Source organism: Somniosus microcephalus, chromosome 25 (assembly GCF_052327205.1).
Source record: "Somniosus microcephalus isolate GS21.2 chromosome 25, FLI_Smic_1.0, whole genome shotgun sequence".
NCBI lineage: Eukaryota > Metazoa > Chordata > Chondrichthyes > Squaliformes > Somniosidae > Somniosus > Somniosus microcephalus.
In genome coordinates this window covers 11,513,372-11,534,158 of record NC_141011.1, presented here as the reverse complement: position 1 = coordinate 11,534,158, position 20,787 = coordinate 11,513,372, and the positions used below count along the sequence as shown (strand labels likewise).

The window sequence follows — 20,787 nt, the reverse complement described above, 5'->3', positions numbered from 1 at the left end:
GAAAGACAAAGTACATGAAATGCAGAGAGAGTAGGATCTCTTTAAAAGGAAAGAGCAAGAGCGACTTACACAAAGAGAAAAATGCTGTTGAAAAGCTGATACTAAAACAACAGGTCTGTGATGCATACAGAGAGGGGGAGGCACAGAGAGCGACTTGTCAGTTGGCAAATTAAATCTCATTACTGAATATACTGGCACCAAATAAAACGATCACAATTCAATAACGGGGTTTCATCACAGCTGCATGAACAAGGAATACTCATAATTCCTCCAGTCCATGCATGTCAAAATTAGTATTCTGCTATTAAAACCTTATTTGCTTTTTAAACTCACTTCTGAAAGTCTCTTCCCTCGCTGTTCTCCGTACCCCATTTAGGTTCAGTTACAAAACAGGTTCACTGGCAAAGCATACGATGCCGACTGGAGCAGGCAACCTCCTTCCAACCCAGTAGTCAATGCTGCACTGTATGCAGCAACTCGGAAGTGCACGAGTTCAACCCAACTCAAGCCAAAAGAGGAGGATATATGTTACGCAAACAACATTCCGAACAGCTTCTTCAGTCTTTAATAGTGGCTTCAGCAACATGTTGCATAAAAACTAGGGGAGTTTTTTTTTTTAACTAAAGGTGTGTGCGTGCGTGTAAAAATCTCAGTAGTGTTAGGAGTACAGCTCAAGGGAACGGAATCTTTTCCAAACTGAATGGTGTACACAAATAGCACCTTTGGAAAATTATGGTGCCCAATTTTAATAGGCCCACTGTAACACGCTTGTATATTCTGGTAATGCTGAAGTAAACCTAATGCCTTTAATACAATCTCGTCAAAATATCACATTTTCATAGGATGGCAGGGTTTCAGATAGGTGTTAATCAACTCGATTTTGGTACAAGTTACTACAGATATATCAGCTGCACCGAGTTAAAATTACATCTTACTTAGCTGTACATCATCCCAAATACATTTTGACTGGGACTAGACTGAAATGTTTACTTTGCAGACAATACCATAATTCAGTCATGGCAAATTTGAGACTCATCTTATGTGGTTGGCCAACACATTCTTACCAATGGTGACCAATCTGAAACGTGGAACTGAACATGTGTGTTTTGGTATTTTGCCAAGGATAGTGAGGAGCAACATGTGCACTCAGATTGATTCCTAATATGAGCTGTACCATCACAAGCTACCAATAGATCAGGAAAACCATTCGAACCATCAATTCATCTATCCAGACAGACCCTACAACCCCCTCCCCACTGCTGTAACCAAGTGCTTCTTAAATGAGTCCAGAGTTTTCGCCTCCAGTACTGTCTGGTAGTCCATTCCAAGCATTGATCACGATTTACATGAAGCATTTCCTGTTATCAGTCCTAAGATTATCTATTATTAGTTAGAACCTTGTTCTACTCCCAGTATAATTTAAAATCTATTTCATACCACTGTAAGATCAGCTCTCAGACGCTTCTTTTTCAGGCTGAAAAGCCCGTGCCTCCAGTCCTACATAGAATCAGACTGACACGAGGGACCAGCCCGCCCCGTGGATCTCCTCTGCAGCACCCCCAACGTGCGAATGTCTCCCTAGTATCTCAGCGAGCAGAACTGAAGGGATTTCTTCAAATGGTTAAAAAAACAGCAAATTGTGCAGCAGTCACTTAGATATATACATGCCAACTACAGAACATCATTTCAAGAGGCTTGAAAGTATCTCCTGCTGTCAACGTGCACTGTTTAATGAAAACTGCAGCAGGGGAAGAAAAGGCTACCTGATCGGCATCACTAGTTCTTCAGAGCACTCTGCAAACAATTTTTAAAAATATCTGTAACCTAATTTAAAGGAAACAAGTGTCTTGTTTAATTAGATATTTGGGGAAAAACAGCAAAGACATATTTAGTAACATTTAGGCAATTTCTCTGCTCACCGGGTTACATCAAAGTTACATTTGAACTTTTTTGGGTTGTTTTTAAAACTTTCTTGCGTCTCCCCTTGCCACATCCCAATTCTTCCCAAGACCATGGAGTTATAACAAAATGTATTTGTACAAAATTATGGAAAAGTTAGTTAAAAAGTTTGTCATTGATCCTTACCATTTTATCCACATCTCTTCGTAAACTCATTACAAAATAGAACCGAACATCCTCCATTTTTTAACCAACATCCTTAATATTTCCCCATGATTCATGTCAACCATGAAAATGTAATTCTCAGCGGTGAGAAATTAAAGAGTAATCACTGGGATCAAAATGTAAACAGTGTGCCTCACTTTTTAAAATTAATTTCCCCCACTGGTTGGAAGGGTTAAGGGATTACTGTCGCTTCACAAAACCTACAGGCCACTTAAACCAATCTGACCCTCGAATCGGAGACGCTTTTTAAAAATTTTTGCTGCGGTTAATGCCAACATTCCAGAAAAATCAGGTCACGAACAAAATGAATGTGCTAAGTGACCTTCAAATTACCTTTCTGATTTTTATCACTGATGTTCTATTAGCTGAACCCCTTTTTCCAGGTTCCATTGCTTCTTTAGCTCAGGCAACATCCCCATTCCAAGCAATTGACTAAGTAGGCCACCAAAGAATCATAGCAACAGATCAGCCTCTACACATTCAGGTCACAACAGGGCCCGCTCCCCAAAGATAATTTATGCCAGACTAATCAGGTTCATAATTACACACATGCCTAAAACAAAATTTTTAAAAATATAAATATTAAGTATAATATGAAATACAGGAAACTCTCTTAACCGGCACCTAAATATCCGGAAATCTCTCAACCGGCAAAATTCAGGAGTAGGTTCAGCTAAGTTTGACTATATATTAGTGGCCGTGTAACCAGGGTTCCTGCACCTGTGGCTGTGTAACTGGGACTCCTGCACAAGTGCCGTGTACGGGGCTCTCGTACCTTGGTAAGCATACCTCTCTGTAATCCGGACTTTTTGATCAACCGGCACCACGCCGGTCCTGGATAAAAAGAGTTTCCTGTACAAGCGTTGGCAGGTATCAACACTTCTGGTGCTTCCTCTATTTATAACAATCTCATTATGTTTAGGTGCAATACATTCAAGTATATATTGGGATTCTTGCAATAGAAACGTACTGGAGTCTAGTACTACACCCTCCTTTGGGCCAATTTTTTTTTTTTTTTTAATTCATTCCTGGGATGTGGGCATTGCTGGCAAGGCCAGCATTTATTGCCCATCCCTAATTGCCCTGGAGAAGGTGGTGGTGAGCCGCCTTCCTGAACCGCTGCAGCCCGTGTGGTGAAGGTACTCCCAGTGTTGTTAGGTAGGGAGTTCCAGGATTTTGACCCAGCGATGGTGAAGGAACGGTGATATATTTCCAAGTCAGGATGGTGTGTGACTTGGAGGGGGTGGTGTTCCCATGCACTTCCTGCCCTTGTCCTTCTAGGTGGTAGAGGTCGCGGGTTTGGGAGGTGCTGCTGAAGAAGCCTTGGCGAGTTGCTGCAGTGTATCTTGTAGATGGTACACACTGCAGCCACGGTGCGCCGGTGGTGGTGGTCAATTCAACCCATCAATAAAACCAACAGAGGAAGTGCTCCTGCACTAACCATACATAGGACTTAGCTGCTGCTGCTGAGTCATTTCTCCAAACTGTTTGCGCACTCTTTTTACAGCCACCAGGCACACGTCCAGGTCTCTCATATACGTCACACATGCCAATAGAATCCAAGCAGCAGTATAGATTGCCACTGCTGTTATGCAGTAACAAGTCAATTTATAGTTTTATTGAATTATGTTCCACATTCTTTCACTTACTGCATGATGATAAAGTACACATAGAAATGTATACCATGTTAAGTGAACTGGAATTTTCCCACTTACATGTGCAAGCGTGGAAACTACAGAGTCCAACTCTGATTGGAAAACAGCATCAAAATAACAGCTTCACCCAGTATAACTCAATTAAATTTTCTGCATCACACAAAACATTTCCAAAACAGTAGAATTTAATCCCAGATTAATAAATTTCTACATCATGGCATGACAAACTAGGCCAGAAAAGGCAAAACGCAGTATGTTAGTAGTATTCTGTCCATGAGAATTGCCTGCTCGGAGAGCTAGCCCCGTGATCACAGATAATGGGACCAGTTCCTGGCTGTAGAGGAGTACTCCAACATCTGAAATTAGTCATCATTTGGCAAGTTGTTGATAAAAAGCTCAACATTTAAAATAAAAGCATGTTTCAGACCAACGAACATGATGAACAACGAATGGTAACAAAGGCAAATTAACTCAACCTCACTTACTTCCACCACAATCACACATTTTCAAATTCAAAAGATTGTAAGAGGAAATAAATCAACATTTTGGCTCAATGACTTGGTAAGTGCTCTAGTTGAAGTTGGTGCCATGGCCTATTCACAAATATAATTTGCAATGTAAAGTACTATGTTGGACTGTTCAAATTCTACATTAGACATGTATTCAAGAACATTTAGTACAAAGCCGACTTGAGAAGCAGCCACTGGCACCTGCATTACATTAGTGTTGCAGCGTCTGTGTGATGTTACAATTGCGGTAAACGGTGGTAATGAACGACTGACACTACAGTTTAAGTCATGGTTTTCAAACATTTCAGCACAAAATTTCTTATCACATACCCAACTGATCTTCATACAAATATAAAATTATGAGGGCTAATTCTCCAAGTGTGCGGTATCCTTGTCTCTCTTGTGCAGCTTATTCTCATTGCACCGTCACAGCAAATCAATGCAATAACTGGTATAAATGCAACTCCATCTATCCACCATACTTGCAATTCCCCGTACAAGTTCCCAAACAATTGAGCTGTCGGGAGAAAACACTAAACGCAGACCCGGCACTTCCTAAGGGAGGGAGAACAAAAGTGGATGAATCACCACAAGCCACTTTTGCATATTGCCTAGAAATAGCTAAAGGAGGCACGCTGGCAGCAAGTCACCTGTCTTCCTGGCAGTTTTGTCAGGTGGACAAAATAATGGAACAATGGGTAATTAAAATAAAATGAATTTTTAAAAAGACAACAAAGGCCATACAACAGTCAAATCGCTGTCAGGCATCAGAAGTCAGGTCCGTCCCAGAAGAAGACCGCAAACATCCGAGAGTATGATATTCCTAGCTCTGTTTAGCAGCCTGTTACAAAGTGCAAAGAGATCGAGAAGCTAGTTACTTCCCCAGTCACATTAGAGTAGCTTCAAGCCGAGGATGGTGGTGGATGGTGACAAGCGGGGGTGGTGGATGACATTTTTATTTAAAAACTCTCACCACCAGAAGTGTGAAAATGCAATTGTGACATTACCTACAGACTAAAAAAAAATGGAAATAAGGAGATCCTTTTTTCCTTCATGGGGGAAGTTTACAATTTGTCCTTCCAATCAATTCATCCTGCAGTTGGTTTCAGTTTTAAATCGTGGAGTGCGACTTACGAGAGCATTTCACTGCAGCGCTGCAAAATCAAACCTTGTGCATCAGCAATACTGCACCATATCGGAGTATGTAAATCATTTATACATATCCATATATATGAAGCTCCGAAGTCTGCTTCAACAAATACTGGCTAGTCTTGGCGTTCTATATTTGAAGGTTCCACTGGGGTCTGTGTATCTTGGAACATAATCTACTTTTTGCCTGTGAATTATGGACCTTAAATAATTTCACACCAATTACATGGATGCTGCACACCGTTTTACTCTCCTCCCCAACTGAAGTGAAATAGGCTGCACTACCTCCAATTCAAAGCCTACTTTATATATATTTTGTCTACATTCAAGAATCAGTCGCTGCATTTTTCATGAACATTGCAGCCATGAAATATTTGGGCTGGACATCGCTTGGCTCAAGCCTTTTATCTTTCCCTGTTCTGCCACTCAGCCCTCCCCAAAAAGGAAAAATCTCTCTACTTTTTGGTACTTGTTACCTGTGAGAGGCCTGGCGAAGAGGCATGGCCTGGCGGCGTTGCAGGGAGGTTTGGATGACCTTTGTTTATTTCATGTGTTGTGTAAGCAGCAGGTCCTGCCTGTCTGGTCACCTGTGGGACCTGATAGAGACACTACACGTTAGGACAAAGTGGTATTCTCAAACATTAACATAACATTATCTGATGGAAAAGTAAATTGCACCTGACTGCAATTAAGATCACTGGGCCACATGTTCTGATGGGATCGGAGCTGAAGGCTGGTGCTGCTTCTAATAAATCTTAAGTGGCATTAAAATACTAAAAGGTAGGCAAGACAATCTGAAGTTGAACTGTCCAACATTTCAGAAAAAGGCAGTCTTTCTTTAGCTTTGCTATATTTTGATAAAGTATTGAATTAATGTAAAGGAGGCATTCGGGTGAAAAAGAAACAATCCCAATTTTAATTGCAATTAAAAAAACTAACCTAAATTGATCAAATCAGTGATAAAAATCCAGAAATTCAGCAAACATAAGCAGTGGTTATTAATCCCCTTCACCCTTAAAAATGCTCTCAAAATGAAGGAGGAATTAATTAAAATAGTTAAATTATGTAACCCAGTATACTGATGAAGTAGTTTCTAAACTCAAATTTTCCATTTAGGTTTTTACTAGTACTAAGAGGTCCTTTCTTTCCCTTCAAGACCATCTTCCAGGCTCTCTGCTCCATACTGCAGCATTTGATGAGGCTATGGGAATACACTCACGAGTACTTAAGTGCTGCCTTCTAGCATTTGCATTTTTTATGAATTGTACAGCCAACGCATTACAAATGCTGCATTTCAAGACTAATATGAATCAAGGTACAGGTACTATGAAGTGGTAGAATGCAGGTTCAACACTGGCATAAATCTCATGGGTCATCTGCCTAACCTCTCACCCAAGGGGATCGAGCAGGCTGAGGGAGACTCGAATAGGGGAAGAAACTTAGAAACAAGACCGAGAGTACAGTTAGCAACTGCAAGCTCTACCGCACAAACAAAACATCAGCAGCCTTTTTGGCACAGGAGTCCCGCTCAGGATTAACTGGCAGCAAGTATGTCCATTGTAATTTTATCAATGAGACAGAATGTGGAGCTGGCAACAATTTCCCCATTAGAACTGAAGAAAGTGGTAACACTGCAACAAAAACCACAGATGCCCAAACAGCAATTAGGGCAGAATTTGGCCACTCGGGTAGATATTCTCAAAGTCAAAGCTCATTCCTATTCAGGAGGTCCACGTGATGAGAAATGGAAATGAAAATCGAATACTTGTCCTTTATTCAGCTAAGATACATCTGCACAATGGGAACGGTACTGGTTTATTTAGTGCCGTATTGTTAATCAAGACAAGGCATCAGCTGTAATCAAATCCACTCCTTAATAACCTGTATGTCTAAGGTGCAAGAATCGTGGAATTGTTTGTGGCCTTGGGTCATCTTGCCTGACAAAGTTCTGCACCATCTGCAAATGATCATTGGGAGGGGAGGGAGAGAAATTCTATAAACATTTTAGCATCTATTTTTGACGAGTGAAAATTACTGTTACGCTGACCATTGTATTTTTGCTATTAATTGCACCTTTCATTCAATAAGCTGCCAGTCCTGATCAGGAAACACACAGTCCATACAGCAGGACCTGAAAGAATCAGAGTACCAGCTGTACTGCTTACTTGAACCTGTTGACATGCCAGGTTGTTTGACAATGTGCCCAAATTGACATTTCCCATGTGGGAGGTATTAGTGCTGAAAATAATAGATAAGGCAGGCGACAGACCAACACTAACTGAGAGGTTATACCCATCAGAAAAGATTGAACAGGCTGGGGCTCTTTTCTCTAGAAAAGAAAGGCTGAGGGGCGACCTAATAATAGGTCTTTAGGATTATGAAAGGGCTTAATAGGGTAGGCGTATAGCAGATGTTTCCACTTGTGGGCGAGACCAAAATTAGGGTCCATAAATATAAGATAGTCACTAATAAATCAAATATGGAATTCAGGAAAATCTTCTTTACCCAGAGTGGTTAGATGTTGAACTTGCTACCACAGGGAGTAGTTGAGGCGACCAGCACAGATGCATTTACGGGGGAGCTAGATAAACACATGAGGGAGAAAGGAATAGAAGGTTATGCTGATGGGGTTAGATGAAGAGGGGTGGGAGGAGGCTCGTGTGGAGCATAAACACCGGCACGGGCCAGTTGGGTCGAATGGTCGGTTTCTGTGCTGTACATTCGATGCAATTCGATTACTAGATCATTCACCGACATGAGCAGAAATCTAGACCAATCAAACATACTGTTGAAAAAACAAGTGTTTCAGAGACCATTGCATTAGCTGGCTTGATAGAAAGAATCCAGTGAGAAGCCTGATACTGGAGACAATCGTTGCCGCTACCATCAATACCCAATTTAAGGTAGACTCCAGTCATGTCCAAAAGTTAATGGCGATTTGAGGTGGAATCTGCCACCACTAGAATTGAAGGCACATAGCTATCACCAACAAGTACTCTGTAAAGACTGGCCACAAAGCCATGGTCCTTATTACCTTTTATTGGTAACATTTGCCAGCCCATTGAAAGAAATGTTCTGTTCACTCCTTTATAGCTGCTTGAAAGTAGGTACCTTTGACCTTAGTAACTGATAGCCAGTGCCTGAAAAAAAACAATGCCGGCATAATTAGCTGCTTAGCACGTTTATTTTCCTGCTTAGGAAGTTTGGCAGATTTCCAAGGTTAAAGATAATGGTGAACCATCCAGTCCTCTATCGGTAGGTCAGAGTAACCATAATAAAAACGAAACCTCTCAGACCCAAGTAGCTTCTTATGACAAAACAGAACAGCAATCTCTGAAAACATCAGCGATCATGGCAATGTCACAGAGAATGTAGACCAAGCCTGCAGAATTGGACATGATCTTGAAGCGGAGTAACTGCATTCATAGACTATAGGCAATTTAAAATCTTTAAAGGTTGAAATGAACTCAACACTTCCGAATAGTGATACTTAATGGCAACAAGAACAAAGGGCTTAGACATAGCGATTAGGTTAGATCGTTTGGCTGCAGTGAAATGTGGAGAAGGTGGCTTTCCAGTTAGAAATGTTGAGATTGGAGGCTGAGGGAGGAAACAAGAACGACATAAGCAGGAAAAGGGGCAACGCAAAGCGCAGAACAAAGAGAATGATGTGAATTTGAAGAAGAAACAGCTTCTATAGCACAAAATCAAGCAACAGCATCATCATGCTCATGAACTGACAGAGAAATGCTATTGACAACGAGTTTGGTAGGTGAGGTTAACACCTGGCCTGTAATTTGTTAAATCCCATACTATTCATTTTATTTGAGCTATACTAGCTTACCACCAGATATATATTGGCAAGTTATCTTGTAACATCATTTAGTAGTAAAGCACTTGGTGTTTTCTCATGTTGATCCCGGGGACAGTATGAACCATGATGTCGTAAAACATGCTATTCTTGATATTTATAATTTTAACAAAAGTTTAATTAAGGAAATATTTGCTGAGTATACATACAGAATCGTTCATTGAATTGAATGACATTTGGAAACTCAGAAAATGAAACAGATTACACGGGTGCTTGTCACCTAAAGTTAAGGGACAGAATTATCGAGGTTCCAGACAATTTAATAATATGGTTACTTGACCAGGAGCGTAAAACTCTCAAACAGCTAGGCGCACACACTGATCATTTAATAACCTGAAGCATCGGTAAACTGATGCACAAGTGGAAGGTCAGATGCCACCATGTATCCCAGGATCAATCCCTCGGTGAGCAAGGTATTCAGTCTGTACACAGCTGGTGAAATGACAGGGAAATTTAATGTTTTTAATGTAAACAAGTTGGTCTCAAGAGGTCCTGAAACATGGGTTCGGAGACATGTGCTCATACAATGTTAGTTGTGCAGTTACCACAGATGTCTCATTATCTACACATGTTCATGGCGAATGCAATGTAGACAAAGGAACTACTCTCCCAGGTGTGTGTTTCTTTACAATTAGCTTCTCCTATCTGATACAGCCTGTGGGGGTGGGGGGGTCGTGGTAATACAACTTAAGATGGAGGCCTCCTCAGGTCAGCTCCAAGCACAGTGGGGAGCTATGGCAACCTATGCATCAAATGATTTCCGTGACTTGACTGTTCAAGAGCCTGGGTAGTAAATGCCAAGTAGGAGAAGGTGCAGCTACCCAACCATAGCTGGGGGTTTGGGGAAAGGCAGAAAGGGAGCCCATACCTCACTGCACACACAAAAGGTAAAGAGGAACATGTTCTCAGTCACATAGGAGGCCTGGCATAGTCAGGAAATAATTCTGCACACCTCATTCAGAAGATAACCTTACATGTCTTATCTACTCACGGTAAAGATACAGGAGGTCATGTGATAGACAACCCTGCTGAGAACAGAGAAAACCTGCACCTGGGATGTGGCTGCTTCAGCTAGCTGGCAGGTGAATAGGTGGGGATACCCCATGGTCTAATCCATGAGCAGCTCCCAGCTTTGTCTTAATTCAATGCTGGCAGCACCAGATAGCTCTGCGATAGGTCCCACAAAAGGAATTGGGTACCAGCCAGGCCGCACTGGTAAACTACCCTGCACAACACAAAGCCATGGTTGGAGTAAGTTAGGGGCGCTAGCAGGAGTTGCACATCTGTCAGACAGGTTCCCACAAAGTCCATGGAATCCTGTAGTTTAGAAGCACCGGCAGCCAGTGAGTCACTTAGCAGGTTGCTGAAAACCTCTTGGTGTTTTTCCAAACTAGGAGGACACCAAATAAGAAATTACAGATTCTACAAATGGGTGTTTATGGGACTGCTTGATCGCCACCCACTAAAACAGGGTGGCCAGTTTTGAAGGAATTTAAAACTATTAGTTAAACTTGTCCTCAACAAATCAGTTTGGGGAGCAACAGAATGTCTCGACTTAATCACAATAATCAGGAATCTGTACATCACAAACACGTGTGATTCTGGGATGTCCAAACAAAGCATCTAAGTTACCTGTATCTTACAAATGTTTTGAAATAATTTGGGATGTACAGATTCAGCCGCTTGATCAGACATGCAAGTGTTTTCAGAGAGAATATTTTGTTTACTTTAGGTTTTGAACGCATCTAAAATTAAGTCAAGGGACTACCTCCTTTTAGTAGTTCATGTGCCCAAAAACAGACAGCAGTGGCTGAGCCTAGCACCTAGAATTGTGCATTCCAATAAAAGAGACCTTGAATTTTATCGAATAGATTGCAAGAATCGATCCCTCCACTGACGGACCAAAGTCTTCAACGTTATTGCAACTCTGCTGCCCCAAACTGATGCCCTCCAAAACTTGAGACTTGACCACTTTGAGGTGTAGAGAACAATCAATAGTTACTGTACCCTATCCAGCGGAGGTGTAGAAACTACATTTGATTCTATCACAGACTCAGACACCCGAAATTCAAGATGGGAAGTGTTCATTTTAAGGCTTCATTTCCCAAAGCACAAGAAATAAACAAAAAAGAAACTCTAGACTGGTGATTATGTCTTCATTGTAGTTGATAATACAAGAATTACTAAAAACACTTTTTCTGCTTCAACCTGTTCTGGAAGCTAGAACATATCTTACATTCAAAGTCATCAGACAGAAATGCACTTGAGGTAGAAAAAATCCTGACATAACACGCTTGAAGCAAGAGCCCAAAATAATTCTCTTCTTTGAGGTGGTAGAGGATGGGCGCCAGAAGATGCTGAATCTCTTCGCCCTGAGTAGCAATTTTCTAATATGGAAGCAACTATTACTAAACACTTCTAATCTGTATGCAAATTAAGTTGAACTAGGCTTATTGTCATGACACAGAAGTCATACTGCAAATAGAAACAAAAGCAGAAGACATTTTTTTAAACTCCTTGGGATACCCTCATTACAATTAGGGGTGTTTCACTTCATATTTTTAAAAGAATGATAGCCAACTGCTAAAATTCACAGAATCCCTAAGTAGCCTACCTGTGGTATTGTGAAATAAAACAGCCCTTTAAATATGTTGTCACTGAATTACATCAAAGCTTAATGCTGAGCAGGTAAAGTTTTGATTATTTAACCACATATTGAACTGTGAATAACACTCGAGCGCTATTACAGATTTTGTCTTCCAATTCCAAATGTAATGGCCCAGAAATTCGGGTCTCCCGGGGTGAGTACGCACGGGGTACTCACCCGTAAGCCCAATGGAAGTGCCGGTTTCGTGCATGCACTGCGCATGCGCGGGAAACCGGCACTTCCGTTCCCCCTGAAAAAAGGGGTTAAGAGGTGGAACGCGTGCACAGGAGAGGCAGCGCGTGCGCATCGAACTTACGTTTTTTGTTTGCAGGTTTTCCCGGGAGGATAAGTCTCCAGGAGTTAGACATGTAAAAAAGTCACAAGGCCTGCTTTTTACAAGTGGTGAATTAATTAAAATTAAAACATTTTTTCCGCAGGTTTATTATTTTTAAATACAGGTAGGCTACCCTTTATCCGGACTTCCGAAAACCGAAACCCTCTAAAAACCGAAGGTTTTTTCGTTCAACGTAAGTCGTGCGGTAAAGGGTAAGTCGTGCGCGCGACCCCCCGCCGGCCCCGACAATCGCCGACCCCCCCACGGGCCCCGACAACCGCCGACCCCGCCAGCCCCGACAACCGCCGACCCCCCCGCGGACCCCGCCAGCCCCGACAACCGTCGACCCCGCCAGCCGCCGACCCCCCCGCGGACCCCGCCAGCCCCGACAACCGCCGACCCCCCCCGCGGGCCCCGACAACCGCCGACCCCCCCGCGGACCCCGCCAGCCCCGACAACCGCCGACCCCCCCGCGGACCCCGCCAGCCCCGACAACCGCCGACCCCGACCCCGACTGACTTACGCTGAGCGTCAGCGTAAGTCGTGCGCACGACCCCCCCGCCGACCCACCTTCCGAAATCCGAAATTCTCCTTTATCCGAAACTCGGCTGGTCCCGAGGTTTTCGGATAAAGGATAGTCTACCTGTACTTTAAAGAAAGGTAAGTTTATTTTTAGCCCTGTTAGAAAATAACATTTTTTTCAAAAATTGAAATTGTTTAAAATAGTTATTTCATGTAATTTATAGTTTATTTTAAAAATGTGATTTAAAAAAAATGTATTTGAAGATTTAGTGATGTTTTGGGGCTTATAGTATTTATCGGTTTGACAGGTCCTGTCAAACTTATGAATGAAGCATTCCCTGCTACCATTGGCTCTCCATGGCCCATGTGATCCCAGGGGACGCATCGAACTAACTGCGCCCCTGGGATACGCAAGCACTGCGCACCGGCAGTTGGAGCAGGCCCAGGATCGGAATTCCACGTGGGCCCACAGCTCAACGGCCGGCACGGTAGCCAAGTGCAGGTCGGAGGCTTGCACCCGCGGGAAGCCCCCAACCCAAATTTCTGGGCCAGTGTGTCTGGAGAGAGCATTGGAGTTGCCCAATACCACAATGAAGTGCGACAACAAATAACTTGCATTTATAACGCAGTTTTTACACAGAAAGAACAGAAAAAGCCTTTGCAAGGTTACCAAACTCGGATGAGGCTTTTTTTTTCCCAAAAAGGTGGAGGGTTTGGGGAGGGAGTCCCAGACAATAGGGCTGATGCAGCAGCAGGTTCTGCCAAAGGTGGAGGGGAGGGGGCGTTGACAGGAGGCAAAGAGTCAGTGGACCAAAGGGAACAGCAGAGAACACAAGGCTGGAGAAGGTTGCAGAGACTAGGTGGAGTGTGGATGTGAAAGGGATTTCTAGATATGTAGGAGGACTTTAAATCTGACCTGTGGGAGGCAGGTACCAACGTAGGTCAGTGAGAACGAGGGTGATTGGCTTAGTGCAGGATAGGATTCAGGTAGTCAAGTTTTGGACAGTTTGAACATAAGAAATAGGAGCAGGAGTCGACCATTTGGCCCTTCGAGCCTGCTCCACCATTCAATAAGATCATGGCTGATCTTCTACCTCAACTCCACCTTCCCACACTATCCTCATATCCCTTAATTCCTGAAAATGTAATAACCTCTGTCTTGAATATACTCAACGACTGAACATCCACAACTCTGAGGTAGAGAATTCCCAAGATTCACAACCCTTTGAGTAAAGACATTTCTCATCACGGTCCTAAATGGCCAACCCCTTACTCGGAGACTGTGACCCCGTGTTCTAGATTCCCCAGCCAGGGGAAACATTTCTCAGCATTAACCCGGTCAAGCACCTTTAAGAATTTTAAATGTTTCAATTAGATCACCTCTCATTCTTCTAAACTCTAGGGAATATAGGACTAGCCTATTCAATCCCAAGAACCAGTCTAGTGAACCTCCATTGCACTCCCTCTCAGGCTATTAAGACTTTCCTTAGGTAAGCAGACCAGAACTGTACACAGTACTCTAGGTGTGGCCTCATGGGATTGGGGGTAATATACTAGCATGGATTGAGGATTGATTAGCGGACAGAAAACAGAGTAGGAATAAACGGGTCATTTTCAGGTTGGCAAAGAAAGACAGACTTGCATTTCTATAGTGCCTTTCACATCCAACGGACATGTCAAAGCGTTTTACAGCCAATGAAGTACTTTTGAAGTGGAGTCACTGTTGTAATGTGGGAAACGCAGCAGCCAGTTTGCGCACAGCAATCGCCCACAAACAGCAATGTGATAATGACCAGATCATCTGTTTTAGTAATGTTGGTTGAGGGATAAATATTGGCCAGGATACCAGGGATAGCTCCCCTGCTCTTCTTTGAATAGTGCCATGGGATCTTTTACATCCACCTGAGGGGGCAGACGAGGCCTCGGTTTAATGTCTCATCCTAAAGACGGCTCCTCCGACAGTGCAGCACTCCCTCAGCACTGCACTGGAGTGTCAGCCTAGCTTTATGTGCCCAATTCCCTGGAGTGGGACTTGAATCCACAACCTTCTGACGCAGAGGCGAGTGTGCTGCCAACTGAGCCACAGCTGACACTAGTGGGGTACCGCAAGGATCAGTGCTTGGGCCTCAGCTATTCACATTCTACATCAATGATTTGGATGAGGGGACCAAACGCAATATATCCAGGTTTGCTGATGATACAAAGCTGGCTGGGAATGTAAGTTGTGAGGGGGATGCAAGGAGGCTTCAAGGGGATACAGACAGGCTAAGTGAGTGGGCAAGAACATGGCAAATGGAATATCATGTGGAGAAATGTGAAGTTATCCACTTTGGTAGAAGAAAAATAGAAATGCAGAGTATTTTATAAATGGTGAGAGATTGGGAAATGTTGGTGTTCAGAGGGACCTGGGTGTCCTTGTACACGAATCACTGAAAGTTAACATGCAGGTACAGCAAGCAATTAGGAAAGCAAATGGTATGTTGGCCTTTATTACAAGAGGATTTCAGTATAAGAGCAAAGATGTCTTACTGCAATTATATAGGGCCCTGGTGAGACCACACCTGGAGTATTGTGTACAGTTTTGGTCTCCTTACCCAAGGAAGGATATACTTACCATAGCGGGAGTGCAACGAAGGTTCACCAGACTGGTTCCTGGGATGGGGGGATTGTCCTATGAGGAGAGATCGAGTAGACTAGGCCTATATTCTCGGGAGTTTACAAGAATGAGAGGTGATCTCATTCAAACATTCTTACAGGGCTTGACAGGGTAGATGCAGGGAGGATGTTTCCCCTGGCTGGGGAGTCTAGAACCTGGGGTCACAGTCTCAGAATAAGGGGTCGGCCATTTAGGACTGAGATGAGGAGAAATTTCTTCACTCAGAGGGTGGTGAACCTGTGGAATTCTCTACCCCAGAGGGTTGTGGAGGCTCAGTCACTGAGTATATTCAAGACAGAGATCGATAGATTTTTGGATATTAAGGGAATCAAGGGCTATGGGGATAGTGCAGGAAAGTGGAGATGAGGTAGAAGATCAGCCAGGATCTTACTGAATGGCGGAGCAGGCTCGAGGGGCCAAATGGCCGACTCCTGCTTCTATTTCTTATGTTCTTACCAATGCCCTGTATAATTGTAGTAAGACTTCTTTATCTTAAACTCTAATTCCTTTGTAACAAAAGCTAACATACCATTTGCTTTCCTAATTGCTTGCTGCACCTGCATGTTAACTTTCTGTGATTCATGTACAAGGACACCCAGGTCCCTCTGAATGGAAACATTTCCCAGTCTCTCACCATTCAAAAAATATTCTGCTTTTTTGTTTTTTCTACCAAAGTGGATAACTTCACACTTCCCCACATTGTATTCCATTTGCCATGTTCTTGTCCACTCAGTCAACCTGTCTATCTCTCTCTGCAGCCTCTTTGCATCCTGCTCACAGCTTACCTTCCCATCTAACTTTGTATCATCAGCAAAATTGGATATGTTACACTCAGTCCCTTCATCGAAGTCATTAATATAAATTGTAAATAGCTCAGGCCCAAGCACTGATCCTTGCAGTACCCCACTAGTTTACAGCCTGCCAACCCGAAAAAGTCCCGTTTATTCCTACTCTCTGTATTCTGTCCATGAATCAATCCTCAATCCATGTCAATATATTATCCCCAATCCCATGAGTCCTAATTTTGTTTAATAACCTCTTGTGTGGCACCTTATCGAATGCTTTTTGAAAAGCCAAATACACTACACCCACTGGTTCCCCCTTATCCATCCTACTACTGCAATTACTTCTTCAAAAAACTCGAGCAGATTTGTCAAACACGATTTCCCTTTCATAAAACCATGTTGACTCTGCCTAATCATATTACAATTTTCAAAGTGCCCTGATACCACGACCCTAATAATGGATTCTAGCATTTTGCCTACTACTGATGTCAGGCTAGCTGGCCTATAATTCCCCATTTTTCTCTTCCTCCTTTCTTAAATAGCAGGGTTATGTTTGCTGCCTTCTAGTCCTTGGGGACTGTTCTAGAATCTAAGGAATTCTGGAAGATTAATACCAGTGCATCCACTACCTCTGCAGCTCCCGCTTTTAAAACCCGAGGATACAGGTTGTCAGGTCATGGGGATTTGTCACCACTTAGTCCCATTAATTTCTCCAGTACTATGTCTTTACTTATACTAATTTCTTTCAGTTTCCTCATTCTCTCTAGACCCTTGGTTCCCCATTATTTCCGGAATGTCTTTGTGTTTTCTACCATGAAGACAGACACACAGGGCTGGATTTTACCAGCCCCGAGGAGGCAGGTCTGCTGGGAAAGTCAAAAGGAATGGCAGCGGGTCCCAAACCCGCCCCCCACCCCCCCCAACCAATCATCTTGGGAGTCGGATCCCCGATTTGCGCAGGGACCCGACTCCAAGCAGCGGGAAGAGGATTATAGTCACTTAACTGCCTGTTAACAGGCAGTTAAGAGGCTTTTCCCAATTTTTCAACTGCTGCTGCGGGCTTCCGACGTCGGGAACCCCACCAGGGTAAGTGAGGCGTGCTGTGGGTCTGTTGTTATGTTGGTGTTTGGATGACAGCTGCAGAAGTGGTGTGAAGGATGCAATGGGACAATGGTTAGTATCAGAGGTAAGGAAATGTTGTGAAAGTAATTTTAAATGCGGTTTGATGCTTCTGCAGGTGACAAGCTGTGAAGTGTTTGTGTAGCCTCATCTCATCGGGAGAAGTGACAGATGGCTTCTGCAATCTCAGCTGCAGCTGCCACCTGTTTTATCCTAAGGAGAGAGTAATTGGAGAGCCTGGGTACAAGGGCTCACCTGTGTACAGTGATTGTCAGTGTTTGACAGCACCTCAATGCTGTCAACACTGACAATCCATCTGTCAAACAAGTGTGGTGCATATGCCTTTAAGAAAACCAGATGAAGCGTCATCAACTGACGTCATCTGACACCGGCTTTCCTTTAATTGGCTGGCTTAACAAGGCCAATCAGGGCAAAATAGCGTCTGTTCGTCAGACGTCACTGGGGACGGGACTAGAACCCGGAAGGCAGCAGTCCCGCCCCCAACTCGTCTTGGTAAGTAAAATCCAGCCCACGGTATTTGTTTCATGTCTCTACCATTTCCTTATTGCCCATTAGAATTTCTCCTGTCACTACCTCCAATGGGCCCACGTTTACTTTCACTATTCTCTTCCTATTTACATACCTATTGTTTACAATCTGTTTTTAATGTCTCTTGCTAATTTACTCTCATTCTTTTTTCTCTTTCCTTATCAATTTCTTGGTCCTCCTTTGTTGAATTCTAAAATCCTCCCAATCCTCAGGCTTACTACTCTTTTTGGCAACATAATAAGCCTCTTCCTTTGATCTAATACTATCTTTATTGTCTCTTGGTAGCCACGGTTGGACCACTTTTCCTTTTTGTGCCTTAAAGGAATGTACATTTGTTGTAAATTATGCATGAATTCTTTAAATGCTAGCCATTGCTTCTCTACCGTCATACCTTTTAACGTAGTTTCCCAATCTACCTTAGCCAACTCGCCCCTCATACCTACATAGTTTGTCATTGTTTAGATTTAAGACCCTAGTTTCAGACTTAACTAAACCACTTTCAAACTCAATATAAAATTCTATCATATTATGGTCACTCTTCCCTAAAGGCCCCTTTACTACAAGGTTATTAATTAACCCTTTCTCGTTGCACAATACTAGATCTAAAATAACCTGTTCCCTAGTTGGTTCCTCAACATACCGATCTAGAAAACTATCTTGTATACATTCCATGAACTCGTCCTCCACACTATTATTGCAAATTTGGTTTGCCCAGTCTATATGTAGATATAAGTCCCCCATGATTACTTGTTACAGGAGTCTCTAATTTCCTGATTTATACTCTACCCTATATTAAAATTACTGTTTGGGGACCTATAAACAACTCCAACCAATGTTTTCTGCCCCTTGCTGTTTCTTAGCTCCACCCAAACTGATTCTACTTCTCGACTTTCCAAGCCAAAATCCTTTCTCTCTACTGTTTGAAGTTTATAGAGGGTATAGGTTGGAAGGATGACCAGGAGGTCATCGAGCCTAGACGTGACAGAAGGCCAGGATAAGGGTTTCAGCTGCAGTGGGGGTGAGGCAGTAGCTGATGCAGGCAATGTTGCGGAGGTGGAAGCAAGAAGTCTCAGCAATGGATCCAAACGGGTTTGAAGCTCGGCTTTGGATTGGATAGGATGCATACAAGATTCTGAAGGGGATTGACAGGGTAGATGCGGAGAGGTTGTTTCCCCTGGCTGGAGTGTCTAGAACTAGGGGGCATAATCTCAGGATAAGGGGTAGGCCATTTAAGACTGAGATGAGGAGGAATTTCTTCACTCAGAGTTGTGAATCTTTGGAATTCTCTGCCCCAGAGGGCTGTGAATGCTGAGTCTTTGAGTATAATTCAAGGCTGAGATCGATAGATTTTTGGACTCTAGGGGAATCAAGGGATATGGAGATCGGGCGGGAAAGTGGAGTTGAGGTCCATGATCAACCGTGATCTTATTGAATGGTGGAGCAGGCTCAAGGGGCCATTTGGCCTACTCCTGCTCTTTACGTTCTTATGATGCAACGGCCGTGTGCAGCCTGGCTGAGTCCGAGTGAGCAACTGGGAAGGTGGCTGAAGTTGATGGCGAGGGTGTAAAGTTTTTGGCTGAGGCCAAATATAATGGCTTCAGCCTATCCGATCTTCAATTGGAAGAAATTTGTCTGAACATTGGACAGGCAGTCTGACAGGAGTTTCTCCACCCCCACCCTCGGCGAGGGTAAGGGTAATGGGTTGAAGTTAGGCAGGGAGATGTGTATGGTGAGACAAATGAGGAAGTGCTTGAAGACAGTTATATCAGTGATCAAGACTAGCAGGTCTGTCAGTTTGAAATGATGAATTAAAAGTAGCACAAAACATTGAAGTGAAGTGCTATTTTTGTTTCAGCACATTGGTACCAATCTGTTAAATATGCTTAATGACATAATGCTGCTGTACTAAAATCTCTACAATAGATTCAAGATTCAAGATCATTTTATTGCCATATGTAACTAGTACAATGGAATGCTTACTCCCCACTTACTCCCACAATACAAGCATATAAATATAAAAGCAAAAAATAAAAACAAGTATAAATAAAAATAAGCAAATAAGCAGAAAGTATAGCAATAACAGTCCAAGTTGCAGGATATGATGAATAGTGCAAAAAAGCCTCAATTACCACTGGAAATAATAGTAATATGATAAATATATGGTAATATAAATATATATATTTACATAAACACATAACTATAATATATGGGGCAGTGCGGTTAGCAGTTCAGTAGGCGCACTGCCTGTGGATAGAAACTGTTCTTAAACCTGCTGGTCCTGGTTCGGATGCTGCGGTACCGACATCCAGACCGCAGGAGGGAGAACAGTTTGTGCCCAGGGTGATTGGGGTCCTGGATGATGGAGCGGGCCTTGTTCCAGCACCTGGTCTGGAAGATCTCCTCGATGGACGGAAGTGCACACCCGATGATCTTTTCTGCCGTATTCACAACTCTCTGGATGGCTTTCTTGTTCTGTGCAGTGGTGTTACCATACCACACATTGACACCACTCGTCAAGACACTATGGTGCCGCGGTAAAAGTTCACAAGCCACTGTGTGCTTATGCCGCATTTCCTCAGGCACCGTAGAGGGTAGAGGCGCTGGTGTGCCTTCTTCAGCATAGCCTCAGTATTATGGTTCCAGGCCAGGTCATCAGAGATCTGCAGTCCCAGGAATCGGAAGCAACTGACGACTTCCACTGGTGTCCCGTCTATGCTGATGGGGCAATGGTTCCCTCGGTGGCTTCTGAAGTCCACGATGAGCACCTTAGTTTTGCCAACGCTCAGGGCAAGGTTGTTGTCATTGCACCATCTCATCAGCTGGACTATCTCATCTCTGTACTCCGTCTCATCATCGTTGCTTATCAG

General features: G+C 43.2%; 1 protein-coding gene across 22 annotated transcripts in view; it reads right to left on the bottom strand.

The window, feature by feature from the left end:
• Positions 1–20,787, bottom strand: part of LOC147100499 (eukaryotic translation initiation factor 4 gamma 3-like) — a 290,666-nt gene that overhangs the window by 224,860 nt on the left and 45,019 nt on the right. For 19 of the 22 annotated variants that reach the window (XM_085966798.1, XM_085966800.1, XM_085966802.1 and 16 more), the window contains one exon: positions 5,914–6,033. The exons of 2 other annotated variants lie outside the window; for them this stretch is intronic. In XM_085966798.1, coding sequence (XP_085822924.1) covers positions 5,914–6,033 — 120 coding nt within the window. Of the gene's footprint in view, positions 1–333; positions 454–5,913; positions 6,034–20,787 lie in introns of those variants that run through there. One more of the 22 variants, XM_085966815.1, reaches the window with a different exon arrangement.